Source organism: Saccostrea echinata, unplaced genomic scaffold, assembly GCF_033153115.1.
Source record: "Saccostrea echinata isolate AGI-Se365-2 ecotype Australia unplaced genomic scaffold, CSIRO_AGI_Sech_v1 ptg000086l, whole genome shotgun sequence".
Classification (NCBI taxonomy): Eukaryota; Metazoa; Mollusca; class Bivalvia; order Ostreida; family Ostreidae; genus Saccostrea; species Saccostrea echinata.
The window spans coordinates 1,826,281-1,849,929 of NW_026889835.1; the positions used below are offsets into that span (position 1 = coordinate 1,826,281).

Genomic DNA, 23,649 nt, shown 5'->3' on the forward strand with positions numbered 1-23,649 from the left:
GGCAGTTTCTAACTTTGAAGAGGGTCTCTTCAAAATCTTCACTTTCCTCTCGATGTGGAACACACGTCTAAAGAAGTCTTGAACTTGTCTAAGTTGATGTGTGAACCCTTTCTTAGGTCTGGGGTCCATGGCGATAAATGTCTCGCAGGTATCTCTATTCTGAAAGAAGTCCTCCTGCTGTCCTGCTTGTTCGGGTTCACAATAAGTGCTACAAGTAATCAACCGTTTTATGGCGGATCTAAAATTTGTTCTGTTGTCCATATCCCACAAAGCTGATTAAAATACTACACAAGATAATTGTGTTTGCTGTGGAAACGCTTTTTGGCTTCTTGAAAGCTTGCGGCTTATTGTGACGTCACAATTGACTTTCGCATGACGTCACAATTGTGTTATTAATCAATCATGTATTTTTTTTTATTGTATTAGAGGCGACACCCATTGACGTCCTTTTTACAACTCACAAAACATTTACATGTATGTTTGCTTGCAGAGTAGATTAATATAAAATGCTCAACAATAATGACTACATGAAATTAAGCAAATGTATTGTGTTTGCCCCCCGCATTAATGAACCACACTGCACTGTAGAACATGATCTATTCATTTTTTTAAAAAAAGCTTTCTAACATTTGAACAAATTCTAAGGTGTTTTTGAGCTTGACACAAAGTCTATAGAAGTTGGGAGTGGCTATAAATATGTATGTTAATAGGCATAAAATATGTGCAAGGTTTCAAGAAATGAAAACTTCTGTATATCTTATGTTCTGATTTAAATTTCTATCGTGATGTTGATTAATTATCAAAAAAAAAAAAAAAAAAAAGGAAAAAGAAAGAAAGAAAAAAAAAAAGACCGACGCCTCTAGAACACAGATTCCAACTAAATTTATGAATTTCGACAAAACCATTTTGCCTACCCTTTCAATGAAAAGGGATCTGTGTACTTCAATATTTGTCACGTCCTCAAAACTTTTAGCCATCCACATAATACAAAATGGAGACGCAGAGTTATTGTTTTGTTGATGGAACCATTCCTCTTTCATAAAAGATTTGGGGTGTCCTTTTTAGTGGGCTATACCTAACGTTGCAGCACGCTCTTCCGTTGAAGTTTTATAAAGTTCTCGTTTATGTCATTAAGATAAAAGACGTTTTATTTGAACGTTGTAATTGTTTCTATTGGCTAATGACTGTTTTAATGCGTGCTCTTTCGCTCAATGTGTGTCGTCATGCAAAGCACCGGATAAGCTATTTTCTTTGATACGACAAAAGTAATGATATAGGAGGATCAATCGCTTAATTAGACGCTATCGTAAGTAAATCCAATGCCCTCCTATCTTCTGATTGCTTTTATTTGTATATTTAGTTTTATTTTCTTTGATGAATGAAGTAAATTTCATTCTCTCGAAGCTTCGATACAAAAATCTAAGAAAAACTATCTTTTCTCCATCACATTTCGATCTCATTTTACTAAGAGTTCTCCAGTACTTCAATAAGAATTTTTTAAAAAAAGGATGCATATTTGAACGAAAACAAACCTTTTACCATGGACAGATACCTCATCAATTAAATTCCTTTTCAGCTTCAGACTTTTAAAACGACACCAATGCATTTAACATTTTATTTCCCATGGTAAATCACCCGAGCCCGGGGAGTGGAAACAATTTATAGTTGTTTTTTTTTATGATGTACACAGTTATGCTTCTTTACGAAATACGAAACTAGTCGATCTTGAACTTTAAGAAGTGTAACAATTTAGCTCCAACATGTGAAGAAAAACACTCCAAGAAACAAACCTGAACATTTTAAATGGAAAACCTCACAAGCAGACTTAGTTCAAATTTATGCTAACAAGCAAATTCAAAGAATTATGGTCCCCCGGTTTTGCTGTCTTGGTGGTTGGGATCGATTATTTATGGCATATTGCAACTGTCTTGTTTGTGTGCCCTTCAAATTTCTAGGTGAAGGTCATGAAGTTTAGATGAAGGCCATTTCTGAAAGATGTTGTCATAGGTAATGTTGTGTAAAATATGAAAGCCCTATCTTCTCTCATCCAAAAATTATTAATAATTAAAAAAAATATTTAAAAAATATAAAATTAAAAAAACTGAAAGAATTGTAGGTTAAACTTTAAAGTCAAAGTCACGGAGTCAAAAAAAAAAAAAAAAACAAAAACAAAAAACAAAAACAAAAACAAAAAAAAAACCCAAGAGTTTATCCCAAAAGGTCTTGAACCAGGCAATGCAAATGTCAAATATAAATGTCCAATCTTCTTTCAATCAAAAGTTATCAGCAATGTATTTTTTTTATTGAAAATTAAGTTAAACTTCAAGGTCAGGGGTTTTAAAAATCACAGCACATTTGGAAAATCTTGACATAGGTAATGCACATGTCAAATATGAATGCCCTATCTTCTCCTTCATAATAATAATGATAATTTTTATGAAAATTAGGTCAAACTTGAAGTTCAAGGTCACGTGGTCAAATATCATAACAATTCGAAAACTTCTTGTCACAGGTAATGTACTTGTAAAATATGAATGTCCTATCTTCTCTCATTCAAAAGTTATCACCAATGTTAAAATTTTAGAAAAATAGGTCAAAATTCAAAGTGAAGGTCATGGGGTCAAATATCACAGCATGATCAGAAAGGACTTGTCACATGTGATTCACATGTCAAATATGAATGCTCCACCTAGTTATAAACAATGTTTAACTTTTTGAAAATTAGGTCTAACTTCAAAGTCAAGGTTACGTGATCAAAAATCAAAGTACATTTGGAAAGATCACGTCATAGGTAAGTACATGTACATGTGATATATGAAAATCCTGTATCTTCTCAATCAAAAGTTATGACCACGATAAAAGTAATGCTAATTTTTTTGAAAATTAGGTCAATCTTCAAGATCAAGGTCATGGGGTCAACAATCGTAGCATATTTGGAAAATTATATTCACAGGTAATGTACTTGTGAAATATGAAACCCTAACTCTTCTCTCTCAAAAGTTCTGATACAAAAGTTATGATCAAGATTAAAGTTTTGTTACAGACTGACAGACGAATGAGAATTAATGCCCCCTCGCTTTTGCGAAAGCGGGGACAATAAGCCTATTTTGGTAACCAATAGTAATAATATACTAGTGTTCTAATTTTATAACTTATAAGTATATGTACTTATACTGGCATCTATATGACTCTTTATTAAAAAATGAAGCAAGCTTATTTCACATTAATGGGGATATAGAAAAGTGTTTCAGCAACCGTGATAACGTATAAGCATAAAGTTTTTTCATTCCCATAAACGAAGATAATGGGGGGAGGGGGGTGGGGGTGGGGGGTTGTAAGTCTTACTGCTAATGGGTGATGACCTGTAGTGTATACGTTAGTCTGTGAGAGCTAACTAAAATCAATGATATGTCATTTTGCTTTGTAAGAAATCTGATGAACTGAAGCTGATGAACTGAAGTTGTGCAGGCTTCAAACAGTGCAGCGAAGTTCTTGAAAGACTCTTTAGTCGACTAAAGAATGATAATTTCCGGTGAATATAAAAATGTTCTACCCTTTATAACTTCTCTGCCTTCGGATCAAAATGGAGAATATCATGAATGTATATTGGTAATCCAAACTTTTTTTTTTGAGAGTGTGGTGAAATATTAATGAAAAAATATCAAACACCCACAAGCCATGAAACTGGCTTATGAATCTACATGTATATATATTTTATTCGCATTAAAAATTCTCTTTCTACTTAATCAATAAAAATTAAATTTGCCATGAATTAGATCATATTTATAATATCAATTTTTGCATTGACTCGCGATTAAACGATTCTTAAAATATCGAACCATTTCCTCAAAATGCAATTCTCTAGAGCAAATGTCTGTACAAATTAAGAGGAGGCATTTTAAAACAAAAACTATGACTGTTAATGTCAGTGTTAGAGATTTTTGAATATATGTACTAGCTAGATATATCAAGCATTCTGTATCGGCAACTTTCAAGGCTTTTTTTCGAATAAAGAGAGGAAATTCATTTCAATAATTTTCTTCACGTTAAGATTTCAGCGACTATCCTTAAAGTAGGGTTTCCAAAGGACAACAAAATTAAAAGTATTTTTTAATTAATTTTTGTTTCAATTTTGGAAACTTGTTTTTCTTATTTTTCACGTTCAATTAAGCATAGACTGGTGTTAACATTATGTTTCAAATCTCAGTTCAAGGAAAGTTTCTTGGATGACCATAGAAATGGATGAAGTTGGAGTTTAATAAGACTTTTGTCGAACTTTATTGAATTAATCCGTTTATCTCCAGAAATCTGGGTTCCCTGTCAAGTAGTTTCTTGGCGTCATCTGATCAAACGTGTCATGAATGGAGTTGATCTTCTTCTGGAAAGATTCAATAAATAAGCTGATTACTCCATACCAATATGCAAAAGTTTAACGTAGAAGAAACAGTGCCAAAGGACACACCAGTTCTATTACTGCAAGAAAAATGTGACCACAATGGATGACAACACGCACGTGTCGCATTGTTAAATTCTACGAATATAATGTATGCCATTGCCCATGCTGAAGTGATATTCTTTTCTTTTCAAACACGAAACATTTATTTTTCTCAGGACATATTTAACATGATTCTTCTCCAACCTGGCTATATATACTCTCTTGGTTATAGTTATAATGAAAGACAATTTTTTTTTTAAATTTCAGATGCTTAAATCTGCAATCATCGATTTCACAAACATTCAACCGAATTACCGCAGTCAGAGAAGATGAGGAGAGAGAAAAAACGAAAGAGAGAGAAAACCATAGTTTGAAGTATTATATGTGGATTTCATTTTTTTCCCCAAGAAACGAAGACTTGGGGCTTTGTCAACCCACCTGTGTTCTACTATTCTGCATAAAAATTTTCATTGATGTTCAGAATTATATGACATACTTCCTGTTTCACACTTGAAAAGCATTGATTTTGCATTAATAACTAATAAAATACATAATTAAGCACATTTTTTGAGTAACATCAACATAAGGGTTGAAAAAATGTTGCAGTTTTACCCAAGATTAGAACAAGGCGTTCTAGTAACTTGAAAGCTGTGTACATTTAAGCCACAAATGTCAGGTTACGATCGTTCCAGATCATGTTGAAAAATATTCACAACTCTTAGTTCATCTTCTTAAAATTTTCTCTGAAAACAGCAGATAGTTTCAGATGTTCAAAAAGCGAAGCTGCAAGAATATTTAGAAACTGATTATTTAAAATTCACCGAACTCAAAGAATGACACGATAAGGATATCCTGGTCATTTGCTATGGGCATTGCTTGTCTAGAAAATCACTGGAATAATAGACTTTGAGTTTTGATATTCTTAAGCTCAGAACTGACCCGGCCAACGTCCACTGGGTAAATGATCGTATACTGAGGCACTACGAAAATAAACGATCTATAATTGTTGCTAGTTTCTGGACAAGAATTGTTTTTTTTTCAACGATATATTGTAATATATCACTTCATTTTAAATGTAGTATTATGTAGTCGCCCGGTTCTTATTCTTGATAAATCTACATGTGCCTGCGAAAAGAAGTTGTTCCTTTACGATTTTTAGGTCACCTGAGTCACTCAGGTGACCTATTGCTATCTCTTTTCGTCCGTCGTCGTGCGTCGTCCGTAAACTTTTGAACAATTTCAGCTTCTTCTCTGGAACCAGCAAACCAATTTCAACCAATTTTGGCATATAGCATCTATGGGTGAAGGGGAACAAAAATTGTGAAATTCGTGACCCGGCCCCCCTGGGGCCTGAGGGGTGGGGCCAAAACCATCAAAATTAATGCAATCTTTAAAAATCTTCTTCTTTGCTCCTGGACATCAAGCAGTCAAACTGTTGGCATGATTGTAATAAGCATTGTCTACCAAAATTGTGAAATTCATGGCCCCAGGGTCAGGGGTTCTGGTGCTAGGGCGGGGCTATATAGATCATATAGTGAAAGTGCATTATTTCTTTGAAAATCTTCTTCTCTACTCCTGGTATTATTGAAACAAATTAAATACATAGTTATGATAAGCAAGGGTGACTCTTCCAAAATTGTGAAATTCATAGCCCCAGGGTCAGGGGTTCTGGTGCTAGGGTGGGGCTATATAGATCATATAATGAAAGTGCATTATTTCTTTGAAAATCTTCTTCTCTACTCCTGGGTATTATTAAAACAAATTGAATACATAGTTATGATAAGCAAGTGTGACTCTACCAAAATTGTGAAATTCATAGCCCCAGGATCAGGGGTTCTGGTGCTAGGGCGGGGCTATATAGATCGTATAGTGAAAGTGCATTATTTCTTTGAAAATCTTCTTCTCTACTCCTGGGTATTATTAAAACAAATTGAATACATAGTTATGATAAGCAAGGGTGACTCTACCAAAATTGTGAAATTCATAGCCCCGGGGTTAGGGGTTCTGGTGCTAGGGCGGGGCTATATAGATCATATAATGAAAGTACATTATTTCTTTGAAAATCTTCTTCTCTACTCCTGGGTATTATTTAAACAAAATAAATACATAGTTATGATAAGCAAGGGTGACTCTACCAAAATTGTGAAATTCATAGCCCCAGGGTCAGGGGTTCTGGTGCTAGGGTGGGGCTATATAGATCATATAGTGAAAGTACATTATTTCTTTGAAAATCTTCTTCTCTACTCCTGGGTATTATTGAAACAAATTAAATACATAGTTATGATAAGCAAGGGTGACTCTACCAAAATTGTGAAATTCATAGCCCCAGGGTCAGGGGTTCTGGTGCTAGGGCGGGGCTATATAGATCATATAGTGAAAGTGCATTATTTCTTTGAAAATCTTCTTCTCTTCTCCTGGGTATTATTTAAACAAATACATGGTTATGATAAGCAAGGATGCCTCTTCCAAAATTGTGAATTTCATGACCCCTGGATCAGAGGTTCTGATGTTAGGGTGGGGCTCTATTTATTATATAGTGAAAATGCATTAATGCTTTAAAAATCTTCTCTGCACCTGGGCATATCAGAGGCAAAAAGAGTAAAAGTTTTAATAAGGAAGGGTATTTTTTACCAGATTTTTGAACATAGGACCATTTGGTCAAGTGTTCTGGTCCAGGCCAGGGCTCTATTAATTTGTATTCTACTGAGGGGAGTTATTCCCCTTTGCCATTTACTTGTGATAATTAATTACTGTAAATAATGTACTTGAAAGGTTGATAGAATAAGAGAATTATGCAAGAATTTTTATTGTATAATACAAAAAGCACTTTCATAGTTTTAATGATCAGGTAGACTTGTAAGTAATAGATAAATAAAAATGAGACAAAAATAACTTGTCTTATTAAATGTTCATCAAAGACCAAGAGAGGCCAATGTAAGAGATTTCAACAAGGAATTAAAAGAGTACAGAAGCACTGATTGTTAGTTTATATACTGTCTAGTGAGAGTGATAAATGGGGAACAGATTAGAACCTAATTTATGAACTGTTAATGAATACTAGACTAATAATTTTGTTGATCCTGATCACCCTATTTCTCTTGCTTTTGGGCAACAAAGCTTCACCTTTCAGTTCATTTTATACTCTATGGATCCTCTAAATTCTTGTATTATACTCAGGTGACCGTTAAGGCTCTTGGGCCTCTTGTTTTGAAAATAATATGTCAGTTTTTCTAGATGCGACTGTAGTGTTAGCTTTTATCATCATATTTCACCTGTCGCTGCTTCATGTAAGATCGTAGGATTAATAATATCAGGAAAAAGAGGGTACTACTAAATAGAGAACCCTAGAGAACCTTAATGATTTTGAATTATTTATGGTCTGTAACTGAAATTTTTATGTATAAGATAACCAATATATAAAACTAAAACAAAATCAAATTTGAAACAAAAACATTTTGACACGTTTTATGCATAATTTTAACAGATTACTAATCTCTGAAGACTTTTATCATACCTTTCATGATATAAGTAATAAGAAATTATTTTTTTCATATGTTTTACATTAAAGCGAATGACTAAGAGTTATACATAACTTCAGAAATAATATTAGATAAAAAAGAATGTGAAAAAGAATTGTAAACTTATGTGATAAAATTATTATTTCAATAAACGCTTTTGAAATTCAATCGGGATCGGGATGACATAAAAAATATTTCGCCATCAATCCTGTTTACGTTTTTCAACTATTTTCGGCGGAAAACATTCATAAAATAACTTTATTATTGACTATATAGATAGAATATGATTTTTAAAGTAAAAAGCAACCCAATTATGCATAATATTTATTTGAATTCACCAAAATAACTTTGATTTCTCTAGGGTTCTCTAGAATTCTCTTTGGTTCTCTGTTTAGAAGGACCGGGAAAAAGAGGGTATACTTTTGGTAGCCATCATACTTTACCCGGATCGTCACTTCCGGTTTCGTGACTGTATTTACCATAGTATTCTATGAATATTGGATCAGATTCTATATTTTAGTTTGAGATGTTTTGTATTTTGAAGTATTAGTAATTCTTTTATTCTTAACGTAGATCTTACAATCAGTGAGCATAATTGGTACTGCATTTCATTACACTATCGTCGGAAGTTAAGATATTTATACGCTATACATTGTTTTCTGCTTAATATAACATATAGGGATGTTTTAAAATCATTAGCTAAGTTTCAAAGACACTATTCAAGATATCAAATAATAAACAGAAACATTAAATACATGTATGGTATTTTACAGGATTTTGGTATGAAAATTTGTTTTCAAATACAGGGTTTATATCTCTCAGTTGATTCGATACGCAAGAGCATGCTCTACGTATGTACAATTTCTAAAACAAGGTAAATTATTGACAAACAAGTTGATGAAACAAGAATATCAGCAGTGTCGTTTAAAGTCATCATTTCGTAAGTTCTATGGTCGATACAATGATAATTTCTGATAATTTATCATTATGCAAAATCTGTTTTCAGCTCCTATATTGCACCGTTAAGGGCAGTTCGGGTTGACATACTTATGCTCTGCTTGCAATAACAAAATTTGTAGTTATTTTTTTTTTTTATTATTTTTTATTTTATAGAGTTTCTTACTCTCTTTTTATGAATGAATAAAATATTAATATGGCCGGGGAAACTAGCGTTTGTCATGTCCGTCACACTTGGCGTTTAGCTCAGTTTCAAAAAAAATATTCAAGATATTTTTATCTAACTTCGTATGCTGATACAGACTAGTGAAAACTATTCAACTTAATCAACATTCTCTGACCTTGACCTTTACTTTGACTTTGACCTTTCCTTAAATTAGTGTTTAGCTCAGTTTCAAGGAAATCATGTACTATATTTTTATCAAACAATGTATGCTGATACATGCTGGTGAGAACCATTCAACTTTATCAACATTTATCTACATTTTTGGACATTGACTTTTTGCCTGACCTTGACTTCACTTTTTTTAATATTTGTGTTCAGCTAAGTTTCAATGAAACTCTTCAAGATACTTTTATAAAACTTCACACGCTGATGCATATTATTTTATGAGAGCTATTCAACTGCATCAAATTTTGACCTTGATTTTTCCTTTAATCTCACTTTTCTTAAATGATTATCTCAATTTCAAAGAAACTTAAGATATTTTTTATCAAACCTTATGTGTTATCCATATTGATGGGAGCTGTTCAACCGCATCAACATTTTTTGACCCTGGCCTTTCCTTTGACCTTGACCTCCCTTTTTTCAAATTTGTGTTAAGCTCAGTGTCATAGAAACTATTCAAGATGTTTTAACTTTATATGCTGATATATATTGGTGAGAGCTATACAACTACATCGACATTTTTAACCTTGGCCTTTCCTTTGAACTTGAAATCGAATTTATTTTTAGCTAAGTTTCAAAGACACTATTCAAGATATCAAATAATAAACAGAAACATTAAATACATGTATGGTATTTTACAGGATTTTGGTATGAAAATGTTTTAGACGTATAGTCAGCGATTCCATTTATCATAGAAACTTCGTCATCAAAGTTTAAACTACAGGGGGTATTTGAATTGCAATTAAACGTCGATCCGGTTGAAATAAGTATTGAAATTTGTGTGTGCAAATAATTTTGATTATCATTTCCTCCAGTTTTGCATTGCATTATCCCCTAGTATATAAAACGCTTTGCCAAAGCACATACTTAATGATTCATGTGTTCCACTATAACTTTTTTTTTTCTCTGTTTGTTGAGCCAGAATTGTTACGGATCGTGTTCCATCAGAACCAACGATGTTTCCTTCTTCTTGTTTTTTTTTTTAAACGTGGCAATTCGTAGATTGAGAGAGAACTTATTCATGAATAGTGTAACATGTTGTGAAACAAACTTATATTACTTGAATTTCAATAATTTTTTTTAAATAAATGTCAATTCACAATGGTCTTTTTAAAGTTCCATCTTAAATTATTTGGTTTTGCATAGGAACGATATAATACCGATAATTTAAAAAAGCAACTATCATTGCAATCATCGCAATCGCTCTAAATTATTCAGTAGAAGAAACAATATGCTTAACCCTGTATATGTGCGTAAAGATAACTAGTATTTAACGCGTGCATCATAGCTAATAAGCCAACCAATGATTTAGCGCGCTTGAAATCCTACGCTATTCTTGTGGTTATTAAAATCAAAATGACGGTGATTTTCAACAGAGGCCAAAGAACTAACAGTTTCGAGAGGGGATAAAAAGTTATAAGATGAAATATTTGATTTCCTATTTGACAGGGATTTTACTGGTATCAGTACTGTCTTTAGCTGCACACGCTTCCAATTCTAACGATTCCTTGGTGCTTCTTACTAAAACGCTAGATGCTATAGAGTTTGCACTCAATTATTTTCACCAGGAGCATCCTAATCTCAATCTAGATGCTGTTATTGGAACAAGAATGGTTGAAGGTAAGTTTATCTTTGTTTTGATCTGTTTTGCAGATATGATATTTTTCCAGACATGTTTGTTAATTTATTAAGACATACATTAATTTATAAGTGTTTATATTTGTTACATAAATAGATAATTATATTCATATTGGAAACTTCGGTCTAAATGATGTAAGTCTACCTGTATTTTCTATAGTAGTAAAATATCACATTCAGTACGAATGCTAGTTAAGACGATATAAATCTACATGTATTTTAAAATGTCGATTGGAAATCCGTTAGATCTTGTGTAAGTCATTCAAAATGCTTTAGGTTAGTTTTTACCAAATTGCTGAAAACGAACCTCACTTACTTAAAAGAACCCATTTAATCCAATATTTGCATTAGATTAATGAATTTGTTAAGGTGGAGCCGTGATCACAGACAATAGAATCGATGATCTCAAAAAATATATTTAAAAAAAAAATAGAAAATGCTCTAATACTGTAATTTACCTCAAGAATATTCCGAATTTTCTTTGTTTTAGAAAGTGATTAACAATAAATATTATTTTCCTGTTTCTTCTAAAAAAAATCTGTTTGTCGACATTTACATTGTATATCATAGGGTAAACCAGTCATTTGTGTGCAGGTAAATTTTTGATGGCGTGTTACTGTACGGTACTCTCAAAAGAAACTAATCTGTGACAAAATAATAATTATACTAATAGAGCTAAATGCGATTTCAAAGGACGAATGGAAAATATGCCTAAAAATTGTAGATGATACCTATCACAATGGTTCAACTATGAATATCGTCTACTGAACATCATTCCAATATGATTAAGTGTTTAATTTTTGGTAGTTTTGGTAGAAATATCCAACCAATGACGATAACGCTTTTGCAAGAATTAACAGCACGTGGCAAATAGCTAGGTTCACTTTCTGCATAAAATGGCCCTGTTCTTGTATCAATTAATTGACTATGGCCTTCTGTCCCATTTCATATATCAAAATAAAGAGACTTAGCGCTCTCATTTCCTATGAAAATTTCTTTTGGAGAATTCAGGTATTGGAAAACAGGCTTTGTGAAAATGCTACGTTCTTGAATTTTGCAGAAAACAGGCATATTTGACTATATTCAGCAAAGAATTAAAATATGAGCACAGCCCTCGATCCAAAAATTGAAACATGTTTTATGATCTTAAGAAACAGACCTTTCATTATGTAATTGCATATTTTGGATCAGAGGTTGTGCTCTATATGAAATATTGAAAAAATTCTCCAACTTTTGGCCATTTTTTTTAAGGAATTTACAGGATATGGTAAAAAGTGACGCATTTCATGACGTCATAATGTATTGACTATGGAGAAAATTACGTCATGTTCAATAGATACTCGGTCACCAAGGTGATAAATAGTGATAAGTGATAAATATAGGATCTCCCATGATTTGTAGTTGGATATGATTTTTATCCAACGAGTTGTGTGTTTTTTATCCCCGAGCCTTGGCGAGGGGATAAAAACACACAACGAGTTGGACAAAAGTCATATCCAACTACAAATCATGGGAGATTCTTTTTATCCCATGTTTAATACTTCACAACCAATGTTTTACACTGTTTTATATAGGACTCCACTTTATTTTACTTCATCGCGCTAACTCAAAAACCATTGTGACGTCACAACTGTGGATTATGAAAAATTTATCCAATGAGTCATATCCACGGGATAAAGGGGTAAACATGGGATAAATAGGCCTACTGCATTGTCAAACAAAACTGAGCAGTTTCGGTTTTTCATAAACTCACACGGCCAAAAAAGGCCCTACTGGCCCTTGCTCTTTGAAAACTAATATTAAAAATATGATACAATGACAAAATATTTTATGGAGCTATACAAAATACCAGAGACATAATCTATTAATTGTCTCTGAAAATACCAAGGAGATAGGTGAACAAGGCGTGCAGAATGCTTTTAGCTTCAGATGCATGCATATAAAAATCATAATATATATAACGTTTTCAAATCCTAAAGATAAGGTTTTATAGGCATCCCATTCAATTCAAAATTGAAAAACCTTGTGAAAACGAAAAATGTTTATCTATAAATTGACTTATAAAACTGTAGGCTAAAGTAAGCAATGAAACAAAATTATTGTATTCTTTTTGTATTTCAAATAGGACAATTTAAAGTTCTGCTCAAAAAACTAAATTCCCGACCCGAAAATGATGCGAACAAAATTTGGAACCCAACGATTGCAAGAATAGAGAGGTTGCAGAAGGTTGCTGGGCTCGTTAGTGAAGAAGCGCTGCCCTATATAGCGGCCTTTACTCCACAATATTATAACGGTATGTCTATATATGATATCATTTCGCTACTTCATATAATATGCATAACTTTGATACAACGAGACTTCTCAAAGTAAAGACATTCTTCAGAACATATGTACTTTTAAACATACCCGAGTAGTGAGCGTTCTGATCAAAGTTTAATTCTGTATTTTTTCATTATCGATTTCTCAAAACTTATCAGTCTATCAACATAATTAAAACATCAAAGTAGAGGAACACTTGTTCATTTTATTTCAAGTCAACGATTAAAGATAAAATGAATATAATTTTAAAAAATTCTCGAAAGCCTAAATGACAAAACATACATGTTAAAGCCTCTTCAGATATGTACACAATCACAGACATAATGGGGAACATTGATTCTTATATACAGTAAATCTCTACCAACTTGTTTTACTAATTACTACAGGTAAGTTAAAACTTAATGGAATGGTGCAGAATATTTCCATGTAACGAAGACTGAAGAACACTAGTATATGAATCTTAAACTGGCCCCTGCATCATATGGTACCATTTGTACTATTGAGAGAGTTTATAACGGCAGTTTGCCTGCTTTCCATATAGCCTAATGAAAAATTGTTTTAATCAATGCAATACCATGCTAGAGATCTGAAGTTGGGATGTAATGGTATAAAAGATTAAAAAAAAAAAGTACAGATGCATGTGAACTGAAGAATCGCCAAGTACAAATGTCATACATGTACAAATGTCATATTGTGCTGTAGATAAACAAACAGAAATAGTGGCGGCCGGTTAAACTTTTGGCAATAATATTATGGCTTCTTTTTATCCATTATAAATTCACCTTACGTTATTATGTCTTTAAATACATTTAAAAAAGATGAGTGCCGTGGCCCATGGCCTTTTATAAGGATACTTTTATTTAGAATAACGACCTAAAAATAACTAATACTCTAACATTTGAATAGGGAATTTCTGTACCTATATTACAAGAAAATATTGAAGTACAGTAAGTTTTGTTATGAACTTCAACCACATCAATCGGCCAAAAAAGCAACCAAAAAATTAACAGACTGAATCTAAAGAGTAAAACAGATGAAATCTTATGGTATTTGGTGCCATTTCATAGTTCAGAAAATCGCTATTTTATAGTTTCAACATATATCGTTGAATGAATCAGAAAGATAATAGATGGTTTCTAAAGAGAAAGATTTCCCAAGGCGAATGTGAGGAAAGTAAGTGGTCAAGGGGGCCAATCTAGAATCTTGCCAACTCCCTATATTGTATCTATACATGCATTATCTATTTTGTGAGATTGCTACAAAAATCAATTCCAACAATTAATTCGTATTCTCCTTCAATAGAAGAATTTAAAACGAGGCCCTATATTTGAAGGACTTACTTGTACGCAATATCTATGGCAAATTATACCATTCCTCTTCAGAAAAATATGCCGTCAAAATTTTGAAATGTAGAATTCCTTAACTTTGCCAAATTTCTAATTACATCTCAGTGTGATGTTTTGTTTCGATTTTTCATTTGTTATTTTGCTTCTCTAATTAACAGTTTCAGAATTGTTTAAACAGAAAATTATTTATATAATTGACGTTTAATGGCGTTAATTGTCACATTTGTGCGGATTGTCTCCTAAAAGTTAAGACCTTTTCTGGTTTAAATTCTTCTTTCTCTCCCTGTGGTAACGATGGTATAAAAGGTTCTATCTTTCTAACATAACAGGAACTTTAAAAAAAAAATCGACGAAAAAGCATTATGTTTTCCTTTTTTGTCGCGGGAATGCAATTTTTTCCCCGCGGAAAAGTGGAACAGTGATATTTTGATATTCAACTACAGACGCTTCCGAACGTACCCGAAAATCCGACGAGCATCGATGACATTGATCCGTGCCTTAACACATTTACATTTATAGCTAAATAAGAAAAACCAGTTTTATTTATTATGCTTTCAAATTTCAATTGATGGCAACATCAAGTTTTCTTGCTGATATTGTTCTGATTCCTTTTTAGAGATAGGTCCAGTTATACAAGGAGGATTCTGGGAAATGGACTATCCAAGTCGGGATTTTGATCCCGATGTTAAAGTTTGGCAATATCGAGAAGGAGAATCCCTAAGGGAACAAAAATCAGATGATTGTTTAGCAGAGTTCTTTGGAACAGGGTTAGTTTAAGCAAAATTGGCATTATGTGTGGAATTTAATTTTTCTAGGATGGTCCATCTGCTGTTTCAGAACAGCCACTTGAAATGTTACATTCGGAAAGGTAAATTAAAAAAGATAATTTCAATAGACTCAAATTTTGTCATTTACTTTTGAAAAGTTTTAAGCTTTCAAAAAATATATTGTTAAGATTACAGTTGATACTTACACTAATATTATAGTTTTTCCTAGCCATTTCTGTTTTTAATGGCGTTTGGTGGTAATTCTTTGACCAAAGCCTATTTCTACTGCATTTGAAATCTTGTAAAGTCACCTCTGTAATCTTTTTCAGTCAACATATATTTTTAGAAACATTAATGCATTAACAGCTTTTGTTGTTTTCAAAGATTCACCGTTCTCAAGATTTTAACAAAAACCTTGTCAACTTTAGGCTGATACTTAAGCAATACCTTGCTTTACTCTGTGACTGGTGAGGTGTTGTGATTTTATGAGCAAAGCTTCTGTTTCCGTTAAGTCAATTAATTTTTATGGTATTGCTTCTTTGTGCTAATGAAATCAGCCTTCGTGGTCATAAAGTGAAATCAAGGGATCCGAGATAACAAAATACGTGTCAACGCTATCCTGTTTGGGCATTCCAGAAACGTTTCGGGATAAGAATAAGGGTTTACCCGTAATCCTTTTAAAAATGCTTTCGTCGCCAATTCGACCCAAAACCACAAAACATAAAATCTGGATTCGCTGATTGCTTCCGATAATTGAAGCCATCTACCAATTAAATTGTCGTCAAAATCTATTAAAGTGTCACAAAATAGTTTCCCTGTTTGATTGTAAAAGCTTTTAGGTGTTAAATATAACTTTTTTCACATTTTTTCTGCATTTTAGAAAGAAATCAAAAGAGCACTGCAGAATATCTGACGAATGCTGGGATTTTATGACGTCACCAGGATACAATTCTTACTCACTGTCTCATCAGGTCCTTTACCTGGAAATAGGAAGACAGGTAACTTCCTTCTCTGGAAGGAATTAATGTGTTAACTAAAAGACGTATGATTGCATGTACATTATATGTTAAACGTGTAAAAGTGCAAAAGTACAGAAAGTCAAATTGGAAGAATGATTACCTTATATGGTTAACATGTAAAATCGTGATCATTTATTGGGAAAGTAATGTCTTTGATTTAAAATTAATGACCTTTTAAATGAATCAGCTCCAAGAATATTATTGAGTATGAATATCTATAAATTTGCAGTTTGGGTGCTACGCACAAATGTTGCTGAAAAATTTACTCAAACACCAAAAACCAATTAACGAATTACAGGAAGAATTCTGTAAAAACATGTTGAATGAAGCAGTTATCATTGCGAAAAACGGGTTTCCACAACGAAAACAAGATCTTTTTATGGAGCAAGGTAGTATTGCAGACTTGATAAATTGTTTCTAAACATCATCAACAAAAAAGCTATCGCACTTTTGCAACAGTTGCTACTACATGTAATTGAATGTCCAACGTTCTATAAATCACTGGTCCATGTTAGGTAAGGCGCACTTTGTACAAGGCAGTACTTTTAAGGCTGCAGATATTGGTAAAACTAATACTCTTTATTTTTCCGAGATAGGGGAGCATGTAATAAAAAAAGGATGAAGTGAGATTTTTATAGTACATAGGATAAAGCTATTTTATGGGCAATAAATCCTTGGACAGATTTGCATAATAAAATAACAGTTCTGTGACCAAACTAATTATGAGTATTCTGTCGATTTTAGGTCCAATTTGAAAAAAAAAACAAACAACAACATATTTTTACTTCTCGACTGTATATTTAGAAATTATTAATACTTCGTTTTCTTTTACACCATCTAATGTTTTTTTTAACATATTTATTTATTTATTATTCGCGATTCACTTAAAAAAATGCATGGCTATATAATTGCTTGGTATTCAATGTGAAATATGAAGCATGAAATTAAAAAAAAAAAAGGGATTGCTAATGACAATATTTTTTCTCTGCCATTGCTCATGACAATTTTAATGATATTATAAATCTTGAAAACCATGAAAAGAAATCATTTGGATGTTTTCCAGCCGCCTTATGTGGTATCCTTGGATACAGAGAATTCTTCACCTCTGATTGGTTAACACCAATCCTCAGTTGGCAGGATGAATTGTACGGATGTTATAAAGGAGAATTAGTATTCGAGTCCGAAGTCAGTAAGTGGACTTAAAATGTCCTTTATTTCACAACATAAATAAAATAGACAGTTTTTAGGGAGGGATATACATAGTATGACCTCATTGTAATGTGGCTGAAATATTAACCACCGGTAAATAAGTTTTAAAAATTTAGAGTGTCTAAACACAGAATATAGATTTAGATGAAATCATACAATCAAACTGCAGTTTAGCCCAATAATAGAGTTAATGAGGCATGCATTGAGTTAGGAAAAATGCCTGTACTTTTATTATAGAAACCATAAAACCCCGGGATATGCAAGGATATCCTGAGAGTGTTTGTTTTGCGTTACTGTTTTCAACGCAAAAAATAATAATAATAAAATCTTTGAATTATATGTTTCATCAACAATCCTACAATTTTTTTTTAAATGAATATCCCCCAGCAAGTAAATGTAAATCGAATTATAAACATATTTCTCTCCAAAATACTACATGTAATAGGAAATTCATTTCTTGTGTATTGTTATATATGATGTACAAGTATTTAACCTCAAGTAAATCGGTACATGGAAAGAAATGTAATTTTAAAACTTCTATGTTTTAAAATACCCCCAGTATCATGTAGACCAGCTTAAAAAAATATTTGTCAAAAAACTTTCCGATTCTTTTGACCCCCCCCCCCCCCTTTCTCATCAAATTACATGTAGCACGCGCTTATAGTAACTTAAATTGATAATTAAGTTTGGTGACTTGGATAGATAAATCTTTTTTGTCAATGAGTCTGCTCAAGTCCGTAAATAGATGTACTACAAGTATTTCCTGATAAAGAACATCGCTCGTTCATCCATAGAAGAAAAAAAATCCTTAAAATCCTTAAAATCTAACTCTATGATTGTCAAAGATGTCGATTTTCATTAAGATTTCTAACGTGCTATTTCAGAATTGAACGATTCCTTAATGGATTTGATGCGTATTTAGCTCTATAAAGAATCCCTTCTTAATGAAGTTACAAAGAAAATAAGTTCTATGATTTCAGGGCTTAACGTGGATCTTCAATCAGCGGTAATAACAGTCTACATGTTGACGTTTAGAGGAAAATACATTAATAATTTTGCACGCAATCTGTTATTATTCCAATTTCACATCTGAAAAGGCTGTTTTCAAAATCAGATGTTTCATTTTTGATTTAGGCAAAATTGGAGAGGACATACAATTGAATTTAAGATAATGTGTAAAAGGGAACGTCTAGTTTATAGTTGTTCGAAATATTGAATTAAGACTTCGACAAATAAACGAGACGATTTTGTTCTCTCTCTCTCTCTCTCTCTCTCTCTCTCTATAAGGATAAACTAACAGTGAAAGTACCCGGTACATAGCAAACAACTTACTCCTTGGTTATATAGCAGTTAATGTGCAAAATAATGTTTTAAGTAGAAATGTTGGTGCTGCGGTCACAACTAAATCATTGCACGACATAACAATGCAATGTGATCATTTTCACCTCAATTGACAAATTGAAATTTTGCCCTTATTCTGGACATACTCCGGTCCGATTTGTTGACCACAATGACCACTGTATACATTATATAGTTCCTTTTCTCTTAATCATACTTGACAATGGTATTCCAGCTGGGGAAGAATTAGCATCGATGCCCAAGTTATGAACCCTCAACTCTTGGAATTTGATAAAGAAAATCGTATAAAATCCTTGCTACTTCATATAGGGTCATCCTGGGAATGTATTGCTTCCTTGGCAGTGACATATCATGTCTTACAGTGCCCTTTCTGGAGAAGTCAGTGCTACTTGATAGTCAAGATGCTTCGACTTCTGTAACATGTATCGGGCTGTTTGATAACAAGTTGGAGGGTCTGATCTATTCCCATAGCATCAACGAATAACTAAGAAAGAATTTTTCCTAGATCACCATCGCTTTGTGTGGACATATATATGAGATGCGGTAGTATATTAATAAAAAATGTGTGTAGTGAAAAATAATTTTTTACTCAAAAACATTAAAAATCAATGGATTTAAAAAAAAAAAAAAAAAAAACGAAATACAAGGGGAAAAGAGAATCACAAAATAAAAATATCTTAATTTCGTCTTTTCACAAAATCAATTGAATTATATTATTCAAAATCAATTTCCAATAGCTACATTTATATTATTATATTAAAAAAAAGACTAACAGTATACTTTTTTTGAAGAGACTTCTTATTTTGTGTTTGGCAAAAGAAAAAACTCCGCTATCTTGTATGTTTTACCACATAATTTCAGTTTAAAGGAACTTGCGTCAATTGACATATATTCTGATAGAATATGCAAGAAGTTAGAAAAAATTAAATTCTTTCACATGTGCGAGGAAAATGCCATAATAGATGAAAAATCTGCACTTCATATTGTGTGACAATTTTTCCCAGACACGTTCTGCAATAAATAATTTATGAGTGAATTGGTTAAAAACGCGACAATATATTCATAATTGGGTTATTTCATGACAAATCTAATATGAAAAACAAAACGTGTAAATTTTCGTTCACCATATTTCGTGCAGTTCAGTTCTTAACGCACAGGGTGTAAACATGTCTTCATATTTTTCGACTTTGATTTATCGAGCTTGGTGCTTTTGTTTTTTAATCTGTGTTTTCATGTGCGTATTTAGGTCCATAAGTGCTTTCTGATCATCGCTTATAGTTGTGGAAATTCTATGGAGAACAAGACAAGGGACGTTTTTGTCAACTTGATCTCTGTGGTTTGATATTAGAAATCATTACGGTACTTAATCGCAAAAAAAGACCAACAAATGATTTTCCAAGAAGACATTGTTGTCAATATATCATATTTCTCGTTTCATGTTTTTAATTTTCCACTCATTTATAGATTTTGTGCTATGAGGTACTGCTTTCATTAGAAGACCCCGATTTGTTAGAATAAGACAAACATGATTATGCTACGGTATCTTGTAAGTTTTTGAATTAAGCTCTTATTTCACAAGAACCATTTCAAAACAGTTAAACACAAAATGATCTAAAGATACCGACGTCACTGCCATTTTGTGATATTAATCTTTGTTGTGAAAGACTAATGACATTACTGTCGGAGTCCTTTTATATAAAAATTGCGTCCCATTGAAATCATGAGTCATTAGGTCACCTGAGTCACTCAGGTTGCAATCTTTTTTTGTCCGTTGTCGTGCGTCGTCAGTCGTCCGCCGTGTGTTAATATTTGAAAATTTTCAGCTTCTTTTCTAAAAACCGCTGAACCAATTTCAGCCAATTTTAGCATATGACATTTTTGGGTAAAGGGGAACAAAACTTGTGAATTTCATGATCCCCGCCCCTCTGGGTCTGAAGAGTGGGGCTAAAACCATCAAATTTGATGCAATCTTGAAAACCTTGAAAATTAAAAATTTTCTTCTCTGCTCCTGGATATTAAGCAGATAAATTAAGTGCACGATTATGATTTCCAAGGACGACTCTTTCGAAATTGTGAAATTCATTGCCCCCTGGTCAGGGGTTCTCGTGTTAGTGCGGGGTTCTGTTGATTATTTAGGGAGAATGCATAAATTCTTTGAAAATCTTGCTCCTGTGTATTAAGCAATCAAAGTGAGTAAATGATTATAATGAGCAAAGATTTCTTTTCCAAAAGTTTGAAATTCATGGCCCATAGGTTAGGGATTCTTGTGTATTAGGGTCTCTTGTTAGGGTCAACAGCTCTATTGATTGTATATTGAAAATTCATTTTTGTTGAAAATCTTCTTCTCTGCCCCTGGGTTCTTAGCAAACAAAGTAAGTGCATGGTTATATTGAACAAGGATGCCTCTTCTGAAATTGTGAAATTCATGGCCGCAGGGTTAGGGGTTCTAGTCTTGTGGGGGGTATAGAAAGTATAGTGACAATGCATTATTTCATTCAAAATTTTCCTCTATGCTCCTGGGTATTAAGCAGATAAACTTATAGTACATGGTTATGATAAACAATGAATCCTCTTTCAAAATAGGTGAATTCATGGCTACACTAGTTTCCTGATATTGGTTAACGGGCGCCCTGAAAAACCTTGTAATTTTTAGTGGCATGCGCAGCGACTAGAATCAAGGACAGAGAACCAGACTGAGCTAATTCATTGCCCCATGGTCAGAGTTTTAGGTTGGGGCTCTATTGATTATTCAGTGAAAATGCGAAAAATCTTTGAAAATCTTAGTTTTTAATGAACAGGGTGGGTTTTTTTAATCTAGATTTGTGAAATTATTGACCATTGGCTGAAGTGTTCTGATGCTGGACAGGGCTCTGTTGATATTGCAGGGAACTCTACTGAGAGAATTTATTCCCCTATGATATTTACTCATTATAATTAATTACAGTAAATAATGTAATAGATAGGTCAATTTTGTTGTATTATGCTCAGGTAATCGGTAAGACCCATTGGTCTCTTGTATTATTTATATATATGTTAAGCTTCCTCCCCATGTTAAAGCATATAATTATGCGAACCATCAAATACGATTGTAGCGAATTTTTTCATGATGAAAAGTTGAATGTGTAACAAGACAAGTACTTTCAGTCGTTTTATTTTTAAACTCTTATTTATTAGGTACATGTTATCTGAATAATTCAAAAAGAACGAATAATATTGTAAACTACTACAACAGGCATCGAGTATTTCTTAAGAAAAATAAAAGTTATGTTAAATCGGTAGTTCTAAATGAAAAGGATGGCAATAAATGCTAATTTCCAGCATGACCTGCTTGTAATTTTATTTTCCATAAATTTTTTATTCACAATTCGTTAAACTATTTTTGTCTTGTGAGGGAAGTTTCCGAGCATTCTGATATTATCCATAAGCAATACTAGTCCGTATATAATACAACATGTATAGTCCGATACTAGTATCCTTAAAATTCAATTGGCCATAATTCCGTCAGTAATCATTGAAGGGAAACGAAATTCAAACCTCAAGGTAGACTCACATACCAAAAATTAAACTTGAATATCTTGATTATCAGACATGGGAAAATGGTGGGAAACCAATTAAGTGGAACAAACTGACTGATAGAAACAGAAGTAGATGCTATTTAAAGTCCACCACGGTTTCACCGTTAGAGGACGAAAGATCGTAGCGGCTATTTAGCTCTACAGAGAGCTAATTAATGATAGCATAGGAACTGCGAAGGGACGAATAGTGAATTCATACAATGCGTTCAATAGAGCTACATGTAGATATTTAACCTTGAGGCTAGTCTAGCTGCTACAACCTTGAACGCAGCCTTGGCCTGCGTTCAAGGTTGTAGCAGCTAAGTGATAGATATTTAGTTCTACTGAACTTATAGTTCGCCAAGCCGCTAGGATTTAGATTTTGGATACGAATATTTAGTTATAACTAATATTAGATGAAAGCAAACTGAACTCAAACGAAAATGCGTATGTAAATTTTTAATTTCCTTAGACGGAGAAAACAATCCCACTCTGATGAGTAATTAGTGTGTTTCGAAACGGTAGTTAAGGAAACTGTGACTGTCTTAGATTTGGTACCTAGCACTAAGCTTTCCCTTTATATATATATTACAATTTATTTATATGAAGAGGATCGAAATGCAAACTTGATCTTTAACTCATCAAGGTAGACTAACATACCCAAAATTTCTATTAGACTAACATACCCAAAAATAGCTCAGTATCTGCAAGCGTGTAGAAGAAAAGCTGGAAAATCAAGTGGGACAAAATGACTGACAGAGAGACAGACAGAGGGGAAATCGCTTTCACTGAAAAGGGACTAATTAAAATAATAATGTGATATATCAATTTTTGAGCATTTTCTTCGTCTCTTTCTAGAACTTCGTCCTGGAGTAAATAATCGTCGGAAGCGAGAGGAGCGCCCCCTGGACCATGGTTGCCTGTGTCACAGAACGACAGTTGCCCTGGCTGCGTTAGGTCAATATGTTCGGTACATCTCAGAATACATCCAACTCTTGGAGACCATGCCACAGTGAAACAACTTAAATGGTGTCAACCCCACTGAACATCATTCAAAACTCCATGAATTGCGAATTAACTGCAGATGCTCAAATTTTATAATTTTTGCATGATGATATTAAAAACTATGATACACTTATA

At 32.9% G+C, this 23,649-nt stretch overlaps 1 protein-coding gene across 1 annotated transcript; it reads left to right on the forward strand.

Moving 5' to 3' along the window:
* Positions 1 to 10,689: 10,689 nt before the first annotated feature.
* On the forward strand, positions 10,690 to 23,649 carry LOC133177013 (UPF0764 protein C16orf89 homolog). The gene is made up of 7 exons (XM_061312092.1): positions 10,690 to 10,918; positions 13,062 to 13,229; positions 15,218 to 15,368; positions 16,249 to 16,366; positions 16,617 to 16,776; positions 17,451 to 17,576; positions 23,368 to 23,649. Exons 1-7 carry the CDS (start codon positions 10,720 to 10,722, stop codon positions 23,523 to 23,525), a joined length of 1,080 nt encoding a protein of 359 aa, XP_061168076.1. The 5' UTR covers positions 10,690 to 10,719; the 3' UTR covers positions 23,526 to 23,649.

Coding starts and splice junctions, on each gene's coding strand:
- LOC133177013 (XM_061312092.1), top strand. CDS start 10,720: ATGAAATATTTGATTTCCTATTTGACAGGGATTTTACTGGTATCAGTA. Junction 16,367..16,616: donor ACCTGGAAATAGGAAGACAG/GTAACTTCCTTC, acceptor ATAAATTTGCAG/TTTGGGTGCTACGCACAAAT. Junction 17,577..23,367: donor AGTATTCGAGTCCGAAGTCA/GTAAGTGGACTT, acceptor GTCTCTTTCTAG/AACTTCGTCCTGGAGTAAAT.